The sequence below is a fragment of the Crotalus tigris genome, unplaced genomic scaffold, assembly GCF_016545835.1.
Source record: "Crotalus tigris isolate CLP2741 ecotype Arizona unplaced genomic scaffold, ASM1654583v1 scf7180000017740.2609645, whole genome shotgun sequence".
Taxonomy (NCBI): Eukaryota; Metazoa; Chordata; class Lepidosauria; order Squamata; family Viperidae; genus Crotalus; species Crotalus tigris.
In genome coordinates, this window is record NW_024096606.1 from 557,366 (window position 1) to 577,278 (window position 19,913).

The 19,913-nt window shown below is 35.4% G+C and overlaps 1 protein-coding gene across 4 annotated transcripts in view; it reads right to left on the reverse strand.

The window, feature by feature from the left end:
• RAPGEF2 (Rap guanine nucleotide exchange factor 2) overlaps positions 1 to 19,913 on the reverse strand; it is a 149,487-nt gene that overhangs the window by 95,798 nt on the left and 33,776 nt on the right. For 3 of the 4 annotated variants that reach the window (XM_039339811.1, XM_039339812.1, XM_039339809.1), the window contains exons 5-6: positions 15,913 to 16,080; positions 12,175 to 12,192 (exon numbers count right to left, since the gene is read on the reverse strand). In XM_039339811.1, coding sequence (XP_039195745.1) covers positions 12,175 to 12,192; positions 15,913 to 16,080 — 186 coding nt within the window. The remainder of the gene's footprint in view (positions 1 to 12,174; positions 12,193 to 15,912; positions 16,081 to 19,913) is intronic. The other variant, XM_039339810.1, reaches the window with a different exon arrangement.

Consider the following 19,913-nt stretch of genomic DNA (forward strand, 5'->3'; position numbering starts at 1 on the left):
GATATTCCACCATATCTTAATCCAGAATGCTTTTATCTCTCTGCACGACCACCAAATATGATAATAAGTAGCATCCATACAACCACATCTCCAACATTTAGGTTGTAAGTCAGGGTACATAAAAGACATTTTTTGTGGATCAAGGTGCCATCTATAAAACATTTTATAAAAATTCTCCCTTAAGTTCTGTGCTTGTGTAAATTTGACATTTCTCACCCAAATAGTTTCCCAGGTGTCCAATGGAACTGGCTCGCCAAAATTCTGCGCCCATCTAATCATACAATCTTTAATTAGTTCCGTTTCTGAATCCAATTCAACTAAAACCCCATAAATCCTCTTAATGTGGGTTTGTCTTTGATCCTTCACTTGCTTAATAAGATTTTCATCTTCTCTGAGAAAACCCACCTTACAGTCCATCTTCCATCTATCTAATAATTGCCTATATTGGAACCAAGAATAAATAATATTTTCTTGTGCTAACTCTTCCCGTGATTTTAACTGCCAGTTTTGTCCATCCCATCTAAATAACTGTCTATAAGACACCATATCCATTTTAACCCCTCTTTTTATTCCTTCTATTGCATGCCAAGGTATAGCCCATAATGGTACTTTGAAATCACTTTTATAATATTTTCTCCAAACCCTAAGTAAAGAAATTCTTAAGATATGAGATTTAAAAGCCCAATCCATTTTTTTATTAAATATTAAATAGGCATGCCACCCAAAAAGTAAATTCCATCCCTCTAAGTGAAGTATATCAGAATTTGTCAAATTTACCCAGTCACTAACTAATGTTAAAACCACCGCATCATAATATAATTTCAAATTCGGCACCTTGAGTCCTCCCCTCTCACGGAAATCTTGCATAATTTTAAATTTAACCCTTGGCTTTTTCCCTGCCCAAATAAATTTATTAAGGCCTTTCTGCCACTCAGTTAAATTGATCTCATTCTTCAAAATCGGTATCATTTGGAACAAAAAGAGAAACTTGGGTAGAATATTCATTTTTATCACTGCAATTCTTCCCATGAGGGATAATTGCAACTTTTCCCAATTCTTTAAGTCTCTCTGTACCCTAACCCACAACCTTTCATAATTATTTTTAAATAATTTTGCATTAGAAACAGATAGCATCACCCCCAAATATTTTACCTTATTAACAATTTCAAAACCCGTCAAATTAACCAAAGTCTGCTTCTCCCGACTAGTCATATTTTTAGGTAAAATTTTAGTCTTATTAACATTAATCTTAAAACCCGAAACCAAACCATAATTATGAATCAACTGTAATAATTTTACTACAGAATAAGTAGGTTGCGACAAAGTAATAACCAAGTCATCCGCAAAAGCTCTTAACTTATACTCTTTTTTATTAACTTCTATTCCTTTAATTTCCTGCGACTCTCGAATTTTGATCAACAGTATTTCCAGTGTTAAGACAAACAGCAACGGTGATAATGGGCAACCCTGTCTAGTACCTTTCTCTATTGTAAAAACCTCTGACAAGCCTCCATTAACGATAAGTTGTGCCATTTGTTTTTGATATATTACCATAAGAGCTTGCAATATCTTTTCACCAAAATTCATCTCTTCCATTACTCTTAACATAAAATGCCAATTCAATTGATCAAAGGCTTTTTCAGCATCTAAAAATATCAGCCCTGCAGGAACTTGGTTATTTTTATCTAAATATTCTAATAAATTAATAATTTGTCTGACATTATTTTTCATGTACCTTCCAGTTATGAACCCAGATTGATCTTTATGCACAAGGTGGTGCACAACCCTCATAAGCCTATTTACTAAGATTTTTACAAATATCTTGTAATCCACATTTAAAAGAGATATAGGCCTATAATTCTTTGGTAGAGTAAGATCTTGATCTTCCTTTGGAATCAATGATATAAAAGCAGTACGCCATGAGGGAGGAATCTCTTGACCCTGTAAAATGCCATTAAAAAGATCACCTAATGGTTGAGTCATCTCCTCCAATAAGGCTTTATAATAAACAGCTGTTAACCCATCCGTACCCGGTGCTTTCCCTGGTTTCAATTGTTGAATTGCTAGCGAAATTTCCTCCTTAGTAATTAAACCATTAACTTCATGTTTCTGATCCTCTGTCAATTTAGGGAAACTAACCTCGCTTAGATATTTATTTATCTCTAAAATTTGCACATTAGTAGATTTATATAATTTTTGATAATAATCCAAAAAAGATTTCTTAATCAGTTCCTTCTGAGAAACTAATTTACCCTTGTAATTTATTTTATCTATTGTTCTCTGTCTCTGTTTCTTTCTCAATTGATAAGCCAACCATCTCCCTGGCTTGTTAGCATTACAGAATGTGTTTTGTTTCATAAACAATAAATTGGTTGCAGCTTGATCTGCTAACAACATATTAAATTGTGTTCTTAACAACTTTAAGGATTCTTTAATACTTTCATCAGAAGGATTTAAAATCAAAGACTTTTCTTTTAATTTAATTTCATCTTCCAATTCTTTACGTTTCTGAATCTGTTTTTGCTTATGACAATTATTCATTTTTATCAAAATCCCACGCATAAATGCTTTCCCTGCATCCCATACCATTGACATTGAAGTCCCCTTATACATATTCAAAGCAAAATAATCCTTTAAACACTCCTTTAGTTTCTGAACATTTTTTTCTTGTCTAAATAAATTCTCATTCACCCTCCAGGATCTTCTCTCCTCTTTTTCTTGAGTCAACTCCATCCAAACTGGACTATGATCCGTCAAAGACCTAGGGAAAATCTTGACATTCTTTACTCTATTATATAAGTCCGTTGTAATCAAGAAGAAGTCAATTCTTGAGAAGGATTGGTGTCTATCTGAAAAGAAGGTAAAGTCTTTCTCCTCTTGATTACATTCCCGCCAATAGTCCCGTAATTCCCAGTCCTCTTTCATATCAAAAAAGGCTTTAGGTAATTTTGCCTGCTTAAGAAGAGGAGAAGAACCTTTTTTGTCCCTTTGTACATCTAAGACACCGTTCCAATCCCCCATTAGTACCACGGATCTGTAGTCCAGCAAATTTATTTTTTCATGTAAGAGTCTATAAAATTGTTCCTGTTGCTGATTTGGTGCATATAGTCCCACTATAAGTACTTTCTTACCATATAAGGCCAATTCAACCATCACATATCTCCCTTAGGGGTCAGACTCCACCAGAAAAACTGGTAGATTTTGCTTAACATAGATAACAACTCCCCCCTTCTTTCCGGGAGCAGAAGATACGAAGTGAGATCCCAGACGGGCATTAACTAAATATTTCTGATCCTTAAGTAAAATATGAGTTTCCTGTAAGCAAATAACATCATTATTACGTTGCTTCAAATAATAAAAGATTTTTTTCCTTTTCTGAGGAGAATTCAACCCATTAACATTCCAGGTCAAAAACTTTGCCATCTCCCTTGGCCCGCAGCCTGGAGAAGACACCTTGGAGATCTGAAATTGCAACATGTGTTGCATGACTCTTGGGTCTTGCTCCTCCCACCAGTGGTGATACATTTCCAGGAGAAATCTCTTTGGCCTCTTTCTTATGTTGCTCCTTCTCTTTACGTTTATAAGCTGCACGAGTCATTCTCTGCTCTTTAACCTCCGTCTGGCGTTGCCCTTCAGCTTGCAGCATCCCAGCAGAAACCAAACCTGATGCCTCAGACTGCTGCTCCGCCTCTTTGCCACTCAGGGATTTCTGAACAGGTGAAATTGAGCCTCACCTAGGACTGAAGTATAGAATTCTCTAGCTTTATCAACCGTATTCAATCTATAACGTGTCCCCGCATGGCTCAAAACAATACCCATCGGGATTTCCCATCTAAATGGCATCGATCTAGCTTTAAGCTCATTAGCTAAGAAAGCAAAATCTTTCCTGATTCTTAAAATTTTTGATGGGATTTCCTTTAGTATGATGACATCTTGGGCAGCTATCTGAAATCTTTTATTATAAAAGGCTTGTATGATCTCATTACGCAGAGACTTCTTCGTAAAATAAATCACCACATCTCTAGGCAAATTCTTCTGCTTAGCAATCCAAGAGTTAAGCCTGTACACTTTTTCAACTTCTCTGCATAATTCTCCTTTGTCCATATCCAAAACCACAGCCAAATCAGTAAGGACCACCTCCATCAGATCTTGATTCATATCTTCCTTGAGGCCTCTAATCCTCAAGGCATATTCCATCTGCCTATACTGAAACATCAGAATATCTTCTTGTGAAGTCTCCACCTTCCTTTCCACATCTTGAATTTTATCATCAAAGGAATCAACTTTATCTTCAACTTCCTCGAGTCTTGCATCCAGCTTAACCACCACTGTAGCCAAACCTGAGACTGCTGCAAGTATATCTTGTCGCAAAATATTATTGTTATTTTCCAATTGATCCTTTATCCCACTTATCTCTTCTTTGAAGTCAGATTTAATTTCTGATTTAAGCTGTATAGAAAATTGCTTCATTTCCTCTCTCATTTGAGCTACAGCCTCTCCCATTATACCTCTAGCCTCTTGTGCTGAAAGTCCAGGCAAAGGAGGGGAGGGTGGTGGCTGTGCCGGTGGTGCGTGTTTAAGTTGTTGTTGTGGTTGTGCAGTAGAAGTTATAGGAGAGGAAATCACCTTGGATGTTGTAGGAAGCGGCTGTCTCTTTGAAGCCATTTTAAATAACACAGTTCTCACTTCCCTTCCCCCCCCCAAAAAAAAAGAGATGAGGGGGAAAGAGAAAAAATTTTACTTTTAAAAGAGGCAGCAAAAACACTATAATCCTTGAAAATCCAGAGAAAAAAAACCAAGAGAAAAAAAATCAAAAAAGAGGATTCAATACCAAAAGCAAAAGTAAAGTCCAGTCCTTAAAAGGAGAAAGTGAAACAAAAGACAAAGGAAAAAAAAAACTCCGTCACTTTCAAAACACCATCTTAATTCCTTCTCCACAGTAATAAAAAAAGAAAGGAGAAATAATCAAAACTAAATAAAAAAAAAATAAGCACCTAAATTATATAAGAAAAAATCCTTTAAACTGCTCTGTCCGTTTTTTAAGAATTACTCACCAACTCTCTATAAGCACGGAGATAGAAGCGGCAGTTTCTTTTGCTTCCTAGGAAGCAAAAACAGCTGGGAGGCGGAGACAGCAAGAGCTCCGAGGGAACGCTCCTTTCACCCCCTCTAGAATTAAATCCAGAGAGGGTTCAGGGGTTCTACCTCTACTCTTGCACTCTCTGTCCCTTCCCTTTGCCCGGGAAGGGAATTCCGAGCCGCGGGCCAGCTGATGCGCGCTGCGCTCCGCGGCTCTGACACTTTCCCAGCTGGACGGCTAAAAGATAGCCGCCATCGCTGTCGCTCCGTACCGGAAGTTCCTCAAGATTTTTAATAGAAGGATAAAATTTACACCACAATTATTTTTGTTAGGTATTATTGGAGACTGTAATGGTAAAGAGATTATCTTAATGTTAAATTTTATTACGGCGGCAAGGTTGCTGATTGGGCAATATTGGAAGAAGGATTCCTTGCCTACTATAGAAGAATGGTTTCTCAAAGTTTCTCATTTATCAGAAATGGCAAAAATTTCGGCTTATCTGAAAGACCATTCACAAGAGAGATATATTTCAGTGTGGAAAAGAAGGGTAAATTTTGTACAGATTAAATATGGGATTAGGAAGTATTATTTAGCTTTTGAATAATTTATAGTTTAAACTGGGTATGGTTGGATTTGTAGTTTTTATGTATTGGAGTTAAAGTACTTTAAATTTTTTTGGGATGTATGTATAGTGGATTGATGTTCATTTAATTTGTATGGTTTTTTTCTCTTTCTTTAACCCTGTATTCAGCTCTGGGAAGGAGGGGGGAGGGTTATGGGGTGGGAGGGGGGTATTTTATTGTAAAATGTTTATAAAAATTTTCAATAAAAAAAAATCATAATTTGAGTTCCACTATAACTTTTGATTATCTAAGTTAACACACTTTTCCATTGTCTAAGTCAGTGGTTCTCAACCTTTTTAATGCCGCGACCCCCAACCAGTCGTAAGTCAAGGACTACCCAACCGATCATAAGTCAAGGACTACCCAACCGATCGTAAGTCAAGGACTACCCAACCGATCATAAGTTGAGGACTTTCCCTGCCCGGGAGCACTGCGCATGTGTGGTGCTGCCCCCTGCGCTGGCCGAGGCATAGCTGGCAAGCGGCAGAGACAGCGCAGGCCGACCACCGGCTGGGCCACTGGCTGGGCCACCAGCTGGCCCAGCCCAAAGGAGGTAAGGCACCTGCCAGGCCCCACGCGCACCAGCAACCCTCCCTGCGCCCACTGGCCTCCCACCTCTGGCCCTCTTTTACTTACATTTTTAGTAGTTGCTCAGCAGGAAGGGGTGGAAGCTTCCAGACAGCTCGCCTTCGCTGCAGACAACTTGCAGCACCGTTTGCAGAATGGGACTTTTGGCGGGCTCAGCAGGGCAGAGACAGCCTGGACAATTCCTATTGGCTTTTGAAAGCGAATAGAATTAGACTCTATTCAAGAGAGTCTATTCTACTGGCTTTCAAAAGCCAATAGAATAAAAGGGAGTAGCACAGCTAAGGAAAAGGGGGGGGGGGAAATGGCAGACTGCGTTGTTTGGCGACCCCCGTGAAATGGTCGTTCGACCCCAAATGGGATCCCGACCCACAGGGATCCCGACCCCAATGGGATCCCGACCCAATGCAACCTTCCATTGTCTCCCACTGACTCAGATCCACTTAAAAAATATTCCTCTACTCTGCTTTTTTCCAAGTACAAACAAATCATCAAAGAAATCAGCTTGGACTTTGGAAAGAGGTGGCATCAGTATGTTGATGGCATTTTGCTTGCCTTGTGTTTGGCCCAGAATCAGTGTCTGAGATCAGTAAGGGGTTGGGAGGGAGCCAGTCAACTAGCTGAGCTGATTGTGCAGTCAAATGGTGTCAGTCTGCTTTCCTTTCCTCCTGAATGAATCTTCTTCACCTGGATGCCCTCTTGATGTGTGGATTAGAATTTGCCTCAACTGATCTATCAACTGGTGATCTGGAGATACAGATCTTTGATACAGTTTTGGTAACTTCTGCAATGTGCTGCCTATGACTTCTGGTTTGTGGTTTGGTGATCTCTGTGTTTTCTTGCAGATGTTTCATTACCAAACTAGGTAACATCAAACTAGGAAATACCGTATTTTACGGCCTATAAGACAACCCCCAACTTTTGAGAAGATTTTCAGGGTTTAGAATCCTAAACCCTGAAAATCTTCTCAAAAGTTGGGGGTCGTCTTATATGCTGGAAAATACGGTATTCCATTTCTAGTTTAAGTTTCTGTTACTACTAAACCTGTTTTAAGACTTTATCAATTTACAATTTCCATAATCAAATATTGTTTTACTTCAACAGATTATCACTTCAATTATCTCTTCCAGATATGTTCAAGTTCTTAATCTCTCTCATCCCTCTTTTAATCACCAGTCTCATTTATATCTTCTTCCAATAATAACTAACTTAGTTTAAAAAAAAAGAAACAATGTTAAACCTTACTTCATTTCAATTCATTACACAAACTTCAAATCACATCCAAATAATTATTTACATTGTGATTCAGAACAGTAGCAAAATTACAGTTATGAAATAGAAACTAAAATAATTTTATAGTTGGGGGTCACCACAACATGGTGGCCACGCCCACTTGGTGGCCACGCCCACTTGGTGGCCACACCCACTTGGCCACGCCCCTGGGGTCACCACAACATGGGGAACTGTATTATGGGGTCATGGCATTAGAAAGGTTGAGAACCACTGGGTTAGAGTAAAATAGCATTCAACCAGTTGATTAATATTTAAAAATAAAAATCAAATTAAAAAAAAAATCAAAATATGCAGTTAAAACCAAGGTGTGCTTAAAACAACCAAACAGTTGAAAGAAAAAGATGAAGACCCAACCCTCCAGCCTCTTCTACCGAAAACAGAAATCTTCAAGATTCCTCTCCATGTCATTCAAAGGTCATCTTGGATCATTCCTAGTAGCTCCCATTTGAATCTGGGGAGTGTGCCAAAGGGCCAGCTGTTTGAAACCAGCTGTTTGTCAGCAGGGGAGAAAAATCACCCTATTGTTCAGCACACCATCTTTGGAGGACTTCCCCATTAATTGCAGGTTTTTTTTAAAGGATTTAGTAAGTTGTTCTAATGCCTCAGAAGCTGAAAATGATGCTGGTCCAAATAATGTTATAACTGCAAATGTGGCCATTGAGTTATTAAAAATTCATCTTCATCATCATCTGTCAATTGGTCCAAAGTCAATATGACTGCGTCCACCAACTTTTTTCATGTCACCATCTTTCTCCGTCTTTCTCCAAATTTTTAAAGTTGGCTTTCCCCATAAAGTCAATTTGGCATGGTGAACAGACTCAAACTTTTTATTAGACATTATATTCCATAGTTACCATAATTGTTTCCAGAGATACCAGAGTTTAGTTTGTTTAGATTGTTTATCCAACCAAAGGTGCAATACATGTAAATTCCAAAGCTGACCTAATCAGAAAATTAACACCAATTGTTGGCTTCAAGTATTCAGTACTTGACACTAGATAAGTATGAAGATGTAGCTCGAGATTTAGGAAACCAAATCCTCCCTCAATAATTGGCAATAGCAATTTCTGTAAAAATATTCTCAAAATCAAAGAACCCCATAGAAATTTTCCAAACAAAGAATTTATTTTATGAAAATATTTCTTTGGTGCGTGAACTGGAATTCCTCTCAGTATATAAATTAATCTTGAATGATATTCATTTTGACAACATTTATTTTTCCATAAAGGTAAGGTTTAAGGACTCCCATCTATTGATATGTAAATAAAACTCTGTATATATTTTATTTATATCACATGTAACTAATTGACATATCCTTTGGTATATATATATATATATCCTTAATGGTTATAAAAATACGAATCCTGGGCATATTTGTTCAATGATGCAATCTTCGATCTCCGGGAAGAGTATACTCCAGTTATTTATTGTTAAAACAACATTTAAAACAATAAAAACAGTTATATACAAGATTAAAACAACTTAGCTTTCGCTGGTCCTCTGCCAGCGTCCTCAGAGTGGGGCATTTATCAAGGGCTTCAATTAAACTTAGCTGACAATCACTTTTGTCTACCTTGATCTTCTTTTCCCAGTCTTCAGAATCTCTTCTCTCTCTGAACATCTCAGTCAGGTAGTGTTCCCATGTTGCAGTCATTCTCCTCCTGACTCTTCTTAGTGATTTTGAATTTTCATAGAATCTACATTTCTTAAGAAGCTTGAGACTTTTTAATTTCATCTCTTGTTTTTATTTCTTTATCTTGCTTTTATCTCTGTAATTATCTCTTGTTAGCAATTTTCCCCCTGCTGAGTCCAACACTGACTTCTTTTTATCTTCTTAACCCATTTAAACCTTCCCTTTTTCTCCATTGGCAACTTCAATACTAAGAGAAAAGAGGAACAACTACCCACATTTTAATCCACAGTGCTGATGGGAGCCATTATAAACTATAGGCATCTTTTCACCATCAAAATGGATATGTCATTTTGAGGATTCATTTTATTTTGCTCCTCTTACTACAAGGTACAAGTTGGCAGGGACAACACAACAAATACCTTCCAACACCAGCAATGTTTAAACCCTTCACAGCAGCATCAACTAGGCAACAATAAAAAAATATGACATTGGTAAGACAGTTGCTCTACAACTGTTATAACAGATTATGCAGTGTTTAATATTTTGTTATTTGTCAGACCTGAGATCTTGTTTACTCCAATAATACATCTGGTATTTTTTCTTTAAAAAAAGTTTAAACTCATTTTTGTGACATGGAATGCTAAAGGACTATCTACCAAAAGAACATATTTTTTATGTAAATTGAAGTTAATTTTTCTTTTTAAACAAGAAACATTATAATTTCAAATGAAAAAAAGTCTTTTAATAAGATAATTGATTAAACAAATTTCAATTTTTTGAGATGTAAGAAATATTAAATTCTACACATCTGAACATAATAGCAAAGAGACAGATGCTTTTTTAAAGATATAGTAATTTTTAATATAAATTTCTGGGATACAAGCAAGTAAGCTGGGTGTGTTTTACAGGAACTCCATGATACTATGATATGATAAAATCTGGAAAAGCCCCTTGACCAGATGAAATAATTATAGAATGATATTAAAAATACTGAAATAGCTCCTATATTTCTAGATTTTTAGTTATCTTCATGTTACTTTTTAAAATGTTTAAGGATTTACAAGTTATCATCCAATATAGCTGTTAGTTGTTGACGCTAAGATTTTAATAGCAAGAACATTACAGAACATATTAATTGCAATCCTGCATAAATGGGCCTCATGAAAGGATATCAACACTCAGATAATATTAATATGAATTAGGTTTTAAAACAATGTATATTTGGAATTAGATATACTTTAGCTATGCTAATTATCTTTCCTAAGATTTTAGTAGGTTTTTTTTTCTAGTTCTTTTCCATTTTCTTTTCCATTCTCTCTTTTTTTTTTCCTATTCCCCTCAATAGTTTCACATATTTTTTTGCTTTTTCCACTTCACTATATGAGAGCCAGGTTGGTGTAGTAATTTTGGCACTGAGGTAATAATGGAAAGACTCTGAGTTCTAGTCTGGCCTGAGGTACAAACCTAGCTGGATGATCTCGAGCCACTCACCATTAGGAAGAAAGTAAATAGCAAACCATTTCTAAAACTGCAGGGACTAGGCCAAGCAGTCCCCGGGAGTCAACAATGACTTGAAGGCACGTTGTTTGTCTGTCTGTCTATCTACTTATCTATCTATAGTTATTTTGCTATTTCGTGTATATATAATATGGGAAACTAATATCTTTTAAAAATGAATGTTAATTGTAATTGTAAGTTTTATAGAATTATTTTTAATGCTTCTTTCGTTTCCTTCATAGCACAGTAGATGGAACATGATAAGATCAAACAAACATCTAATTCTATGTAGAAGGATCCAAGGATAAGAAGATACTGATTCATCACATGAAAATAACAGCAGAAGGAGCAAGAAGATGGCAGCTAAAGTAAGCTGGAGTGATGGAGTACAGGGCAGCAGGGAGCCAAAATGGCATAAATGGGGGTAGATAGTCAGGTAGAGGGAGTTGCAGAGCCCTTGTGATTATAAGTGCAGATGGGCTACCAAGCGCCTAAATTGTGATCACGTGAACAGCCGTAACTTTGGCCATGGATGATGCAACAGCTCTAATTTTATCTATGCTATAGAATTAATCATTTTAGCTACATTGATATACAATTTTATACCATTTCAATTTTAAGCAAATGAAAATGACACAGATCTGATTTTAAATATGCAATTGGTACTTCAGCTCATTCCATTACATTCTGAATATACAGGTAGCCCTTGACCTACAACCATTAGTTTAGTCACCGTTCAAAGTTAACACAACACTGAAAAAAGTGACTTAAGATCGGTTTTGATATTTACAACCATTGCAGCATCCTCATGGTCGTATAATCAAAATTCGGGTGCTTGGCAACTGGCATGTATTTATACAGTTGCCCTATCCTCAGGTCATGTGATCACCCTTTGTAACCTTCCCAGCCAGCTTCTGACAAGCAGATTCAATGGGGGAAACTAGGTTTGCTTAATGACTGCATGATTCACTGAACGACTGCAGTGATTTGCTTAACAACTGTGGCATAAAAGGTTATAAAATGAGGCACAACCCACTAAGTTGGGACTCAACTGTGATCGTAAATTGAGGGCTACCTATAAAACTAGCTTTTGTTACAGAGCACTGTTACTAAGCTGTAACATATAGCTGCTGCTTGAGAATGAAAACTGAAAAATTTATAAATAGAATACTTAAAGTGTGTGTCCACTATTTTATATATCTAAGCATTGTATATTTAAATTATAAAATTTTTAACAATGAAAGATGCCACACAGGCAATCAAAAATAACAGCAACAACAAATGAAATGCTAACGATGACGATGTCACAAGGATATACATTTGTGACTTAAATTCAAATTAAAATATATACTATGTAGTAGAACAATAGGGATATGACACAACAAGTCAGAATTAAGACATTAGTCACACACCAAACTTGGGGAAAATAAACATTAAAGGACCATACACATAGGTTACAATACCTGCTGTTTAGTGCATTCCTGTGAGCCAAAATGAAATGAATGCCATATAGGAGGAAAGGAAAAGATGAACATAATCAGATATAACAAAACATATACTATTATGAACTACTGCTATTATGTAAGGAAGTTGTTAAAATGGATTTTCCCTAGGCAACTTAGTCATTTAATATAAAGTAATTTAATATAAACTAGTACTGATAAAATTTATCAATTTTTCTATAATAGATTTCATCTATATTTCCTTTCTATATATTATTTCTTTTACCATTTAAAACATAATTCAATCAGCATTTGCTACCTCAGAAAATCTTTGTTTTATAAATCAAGTAAAGGAAATTGCATTTAGAAACCAAACATGCAATTCATGTTTTGTTTTACAGTCTTTACAGTGAAGGGGGGGGGGGGAAGAAACTTGCATAATTAAGCATTATATTTACATGGGCTCATATGAGAACCATGTATTGGGACAAATGTGAGAAATGTGTCAACATTTCTGCTTTGTACTTTTAAAAACATATCAGTAAGTATCCTATATTTAGGGTACTGAGTTCAAATATAAGAACTCATAAAATCATATAGAAAGTTTCTAAGTCAATACTTTCCCTGAGAAGTATTCTATTATATATCTATTTGATATTATATCAAATTAGGGTTATTCAACAGATTCACAAAACAGCAAGAAAAGCTTTTTGATAGTAGCAAACATTTACAGGCCAACAATATAAACAGAAAATGGCTACAAATAAAGGAACAAACATTCTAGAAAATATTGTTCCCCAATACTTTAGAATCAGAGAAAGCACATGAAGGATAGATACCAAGCGATTCAAAAGACTCTCTTTTCTGCATTATATGAAGAGTAATTCACTGTATCAAAATTACAAAATTAATCAAAAGACTTTTTCCTCTCATAAAATGTTATGTCTTCCCAAGCTGATTCTTCTTTGTGTAACTTTCAGGTCTGATTCTTCATGATTTTATATAATGAAATCTGTTATCAAATTATCTATTGGTACAGAATGAAATGCCTCACATTGTAATTGGGGATAAAAAGTTAATACATATGAATGTGCTATACCATTATATGAATTGCCTATGGACTAACTAACTAAGTGCTACTCTTAAAATCAATATATGCATTAGTGAATATGTCCAACTCTATTATTCTATATTCTTATGCTATGTTCTATGAAAATCTTAATCTCTTTAGCAGTAATTCTCTCCTCAGGAACCCATTTGATAAAAAGAAGTTAAAATAGTTCTGCTATTTGAGCCCATCTATCTGTCAGGAAAGAGTTAGGCTTCCAGAAGCAAGAGCCACAAACCAGAGCTTCTTTCTAGAACAAGGAAATTTTCTACTTTAATTTTTTATGAGAACTCTTAAGTAAAATTACATTTTTTGAGAGATAATATAGATTTTTTTTAATTGTATACCATTTAAGTTTTCCAAAAAGCAACAATTTAAATATAACGAACCAAAAAAAACCACCCCACTTAACATTAATGTTGTGACCAAAGATGTTTATAATGCCACACTCGGCATATGTACTTAATTTAACTCATCATTTAATTAACTCCAGAAAAAGCCTACTTTCATGATGAAAAATGGCAGTATAAGCTATCATATCATTCTTGTACTATACAACTCCTGCAAAGTTTAGCTGACGCTAAGACTCCGGTATTTCAAACATTAGTCAATATTATAATATTAAAGTACAAATATGTCTTGTTCAACTAAAGTATCCAAAATTTCCAAACTAATTATGCAACATAATATTCTCTCAGATGGTAAAGATTTGGTTCAGATTTGTTAAATGAGATAATATTATGTTAGCATATCAGTGGAAGATGTGCAATCTGGTTTAATATGTTGAGAAGAGACAAAGTAATATTGAGCTTACATAGATAATACATTACAAATTTGTCTTTGGAATGAGGTAACAATAATTCATTGATATGAATCTTCAGACATAGAGTTAATGTAAAATGTACTTTAAATATCCATCATATTAGGAGATACAGAGATTAGGAAATACAGATACACATTAGGAAATACAGAGATTGCTGGAAGTGTATTGTAATAGAGGTAAGAGAGCAAGAATAAGTAAAGCATTATGGTATGAACCATTAAAAAGGGTGGGCTGGGTCTTTCAAATGTTAGAAATTATTGAGTAGCTAATCAATTAAGGGTGGTTCCACATATTATAGCAGTAAATAGAGATTTATTATGGAGCAATGTAGAGTTGAAGGAATTAAGGGAAATAGGCGATCCTATAGAAACGTATTGGTTTAAAAAGGATATTAAAAAATTGTTAAGAGTATTCAAAATCCCTTTTTTAAAAAATTGATAGAATTATGGAATAAATGGAGATATTGGTTAATGCCAGAAATTTCTCCTTTAACACCGGTGGTGGAAATGGAGAAATTCCCTAAGATTGAATTGAAAGAATGGATTAGTAAATTTAAAAAAAAATCAGATATATAAATGGGAAGACTGGAAGAACAAGATAAAGAATATAATATAATTAAAGAATGTTTTATCAGATACTAAATTAAACTGGTTGAATTTAATACAATTAGAGAAATGGATAAAAATGGAAGAAAAATTTGAGGTGAAAGATAAGACAGTTAACAAAATTTGAAATGATTATAAAAGAAAGTGAGGAAAATGAAGAATATACAGCTAAAGGAAGAATTGGGAAAATACACGAATATTAACTGAATTAGAAAATCAGGCAAAAGGTTTAAAATTAATCTGGGAAATAGATTTCAGAGAAATAAATGATAAAGATTGGAAAAATATTTGGAACAGAAGAGTAAGAGTATATAAGAATATGTCAGTTAGAGTTAAGGAAAATGGATATAAAGTGATATGGAGATAGTACCTAACACCACGTAAATTAAATCATATAGATGTTAAATATACAAATATTTGCTGGAGTTTCAAGAAAGAGATTGGAATATATACACATGTGGTGGGATTGGATATGGGACATAGTGTTTAGGAAAATTAGAGAACTTTTGAAGATAAATTTAGATATGTCACCGAATATTGCATTACTGTTACTGGTGGAAAAAAAGATATAAATGAAACAACAAAGGAATTGATTGTAAATTTGATAATGGCAGCTAGATTAGTGATGGTTAAATATTGGAGACAGAATTGGGTTATTCAAAGAAATGAGTGGTATAATGAAATATGGAATATGGCAATAAATGATAAATTAACAGAAATTAAATGTAAAAAGGAATGATTAAAGTAAATAATTATAATGAAATATGGGAGGTTTTATAAAAACAGTCTTGGTGGAAGGCAAAGGGAATAAACCTACTCAAGAATATATGCTGTTTTGGAGGGGATAAGAGCACAATTGAAATATGTTGTATATTGTTAGTTGTTATATGAGAAGAAATATAGATAATAAAAATGGTCTCCAGGGGGGTGGGTGCACTGTAATATTTGTATTTTTATACTGTTTTTATTTAGACTTATATGTATTATGTTTGTATTATTTGTATTTGAATAAAATTTTAAAAAAATAATAATAAAAAATATCCATCACATTAAAATGCATGTTGCACATAACTACTTATTATAAAAGCAAGGCAACTTCTACACATGGAGAAATTTGATCATATCTGTTTTCACAATATAAAAAAGTTTAACAATTAGCAATTTCATGGTCTAATTCTCATAGTTACACTGTAATATACACTATACAAATATTAATAGCTTACCGTATGATAACCTCTAGGTAAGGGTGGCTTCCCAACAGGATAAGCATCAACAGTATCAATAATTGTTTGTCTTTCTCCTTTTTGGTTAATTTTCCTAAATCTTCTTCTAGATTGTCTGTGTGAAGCTTGTCGCTGGAAATACTCTTCATTTTCATCCATGTAATCCACCTAATAAATAAGCAAATGTAATAATGTACTTTAAATGTATTTTAAGCAACATTAACAGGTGGTCTGCAATGCATTTGCAAAGATTTGTTTTATTCTGAAGATATGAAATCAGAGTTTACTACCTACAAAGTGTATAATATTTTCAATAGTGGATCCAACTGAAGCTATGGTTAAAAAGGGAACAAACTCTCTTTTAGGGGTGTTACTGTCTGATTTTCATATATTCAACATTCGTATTCATGTCTGTTTTGAAAGCATGTTTTATACTCACTCACCTAAAACACTACTTTCTCAATAAAATAAACAACAAAATTTAAATAACGGAATTTGAAACCTTCCTGTTGATTTCAATAGGCCCAGTGCTTTTTTTGTTTAAAAAAAAAAAAAGGTGCCAGAACTGACACATGTCATACAACCAGCCTTGCTTACCCTATAAGGTTCCATCCAAAAAAGGTGCCGGAACTCCGTTCTGGATGTTCTATGAGAAAAAAAACCCTGAATAGGCCATTCGGGTACTCCCTTCTAATCCTGTGGAAATGTGTTCATATAAAAAGCACCTTAATGCTTCCTTTTTCGAAACACAAAAAATTCCCCAAAAAAGTTGGAGGAAAACCTACACAAGGATATTTTACATCATAATTTGAACCCATTCATTCAATCCAATCTTCTGATAACTGAACATGCAGCTAAGCTGAAATGCAATAACATCTAAAATATGAGCAGGTTCCTTTTTGCTTGCATATGTAAAATATTTTAATGGAACTCCCTAATATCACCTGTACAACCTGGTTAGCTAGTAGAAATTGGAATGTGCAACAGATATTGAATAACACATGTATATACTTTGCCAGACTTTTTAACAATAGATACACTCCAGAGATAAAGAGATTTCGACAATGTTTTCTTCATCCAAATTTCGAGGAATTGATTGCCAGATTGCCTAAATGATGGGAAATAGTTGCTGCTATTGTTCTTGTTGTTTCATAAAATGTATTTATCAGAGTACGGAAGCTAGTCTATCTAGTGAAAATTGAAGAAGAATGTGTTCAAGTTCAACTGTTCAATCAAACATTTTTTATGAACCAGCGGTACAGAGTCATATGCAGTGACCAACTTCTACAGTGATTCAAAGATAGAGCCAAGCAAGTATTTGATTTGATCTTCTAAGATCAGCAGATGTTACATTTGACTCAGCAAAACTCACAAGTGTGTTCACTTGATCACAGCACAGATATACATTTCATATGAATGGAGATGAATATACGTGTCCCAGGATAATGTTGCACGATCCAATCTGGGTTGGTCACCATGACCGGAGGTTTTGTCTTTTGAGCTTTCAGACTTGTGGGCCCCAGCACAAGTCCAAAATCTCAGAAGACAAAACCTCTGGTCCTGGTGACTGACTCAGATAGGATCCTGCATACACTTCATATATTTGAATTTATCATTATTTCTGGGTAGAAATCCACTTGCACTGGATGCAAATTAATTTGTCCTAACTGAGAAAAATAAGGTTTAAAGTCAACTATCTATTTAAGAAGCCAATTGTCTACCTACAAGAAAATCCATGGCCTTATTTGATGAATGCTCCCCAAAACTAAGTACCTAAATCTGTCTGTGTGTGAACAGATCTGGTCTGTGATCATATCAATTAAATAAGTATCTTTCAGGTCCAGTCTGGGTGTTTTATCCTTAGGGTGGACGAGGTTCTGCTTTAGTGTATTCTTAGGTTTAAAGTGTGCATGTATCTTGTATTGTTTGAAAATCCTCCTGAGTTTTTCAGATATTCTTGCAATGTATGGAATTTCACGAAAAATTCCATTTTCATGCAGAAGTTTGTCCACTCCAAGGATAAAATACCCAGACACAAACTGAGCAATGTAATATATGTAGAACAATGCAGTGAGACGTGTAGGTCTGTACATTGGAGAAACAAACAGCCACTTCACAAACGCATGGCAAAACATAGGAGAACAAATCCATCAGGATAAGATTCAGCAGTCCATTTGAAAGAACAAGGTCACTCATTCTGGATAGAGGGGATCGACAATCTGGACAGAGGGGATCATTGGTTTGAAAGAGGGGTAAAAGAGGCCATCTGTGTTAAAATTGGAATAGTCTTTTCTCAACAGAGGGGGAGGCATATAACATCACCTATCTACTGTCTACAACACAGTCCTTTCAGCAGTTCCAAAAAGTTTCCACACCCATTTGCATTTTGATTCCGGTGACCCTGAGAGTACAGATAAACCCCCAAATGCTAACAACCACCCTTCAGAGTGCTAATGTCTTCCATTCCCCATCATTCAATCAGAACTGAAGACGCTTCTTAGATAAGAAGCAAAACGTCTTCAAGGGAAAAAACCAAGTCCAATTGTCTATTAATAGGCAGACAAAAATGCCAAATCCAGTCTAAACATCTGGCTATGTGATGAACCATATTTTGGCGCCGAGTGCCACACTTGTTCTTTGAACTGTGTGCAGGATAGATGCACAATGAAAAAAGGATTAACATAAAGAAACATTAAGGGGATAGAACAAACATTTAACTTAATAAAATGCAAATAAATAAAAATATAAGTATATATACTATAAGTAGTTTTATTGGCTGAAACCCTCTGTGATTCTGGAGAGGTAGAAAGTACAGAACATATTCTTCTTTGTTGCTCCATTTATGGAAACATCAGAACCATATTCATATTATTTCTGTCCAGATTTGGCCTAGGCTCATACGTTGCTCACAGACAAAATATCCCTCGTTATAGCACACACAGCAGTTTTGTACAGCAGCACAGAAGATCCATCAAACCCTGATGGGACAATATCCTGCAATATATGCATTCTTTGTAACTATAATTCATTTAAATTTTGGATATTATTACTTTGCTGATATTAATAGTTTTACATACTTTGTTGTAACTTTAGATATTATCGTATGTATCTTGGCTCTCACTTATAGTTATTAGATAGATTGTTTTACAAATGTATTTTAGCTCTGTCTTAAATTTTATTGCATTTATTATTTGACTAGTACATTACTTCCATCCCGCTCCCACCAAAAGTCATCCACAAGCATGATCAATGCCGTCTCCAATACCAAACACTGCTGTGAACCGTGACTGAAAGGGATCTAGATAATTTGCTTTGTCCAGACTTCTTTGAAGCTGCCATACAACACTCTCTTTACCACCTTCCCTAGAAAGGAGAGGTTGGAGCCTGGACAAACACTGTTCAGACTAGCTGGGTTCAGCAATGGACCTTTGAGACAGGGGCACACCATGACCTCTTTAAGAGCTGACAGGACCATTTTCTCTCTTAAGGAGGAGTTAACTATTGGCCAGATCAACTCATGCATCCCCTCCTGAGAGGCCTTCACTAGCCAGGAGGGGCACAGATCTAACACACAAGTGGCCGAACCAGCAGCTGAGGGAGCCCTATCCACTTCCTCAGGTTCAACAGGCTCATACTTGTCCCAGATCACCTTGTAAGACGTAGTCCTTATCACTTCCATAGACTCTGTCCTAAAGCTGGAATTACTTCCATCCCGTTCCCACCAAAAGTCATCCACAAGCATGATCAATGCCATCTCCAATACCAAACACTGCTGTGAACCGTGACTGAAAGGGATCTAGATAATTTGCTTTGTCCAGACTTCTTTGAAGCTGCCATACAACACTCTCTTTACCACCTTCCCTAGAAAGGAGAGGTTGGAGCCTGGACAAACACTGTTCAGACTAGCTGGGTTCAGCAATGGACCTTTGAGACAGGGGCACACCATGACCTCTTTAAGAGCTGACAGGACCATTTTCTCTCTTAAGGAGGAGTTAACTATT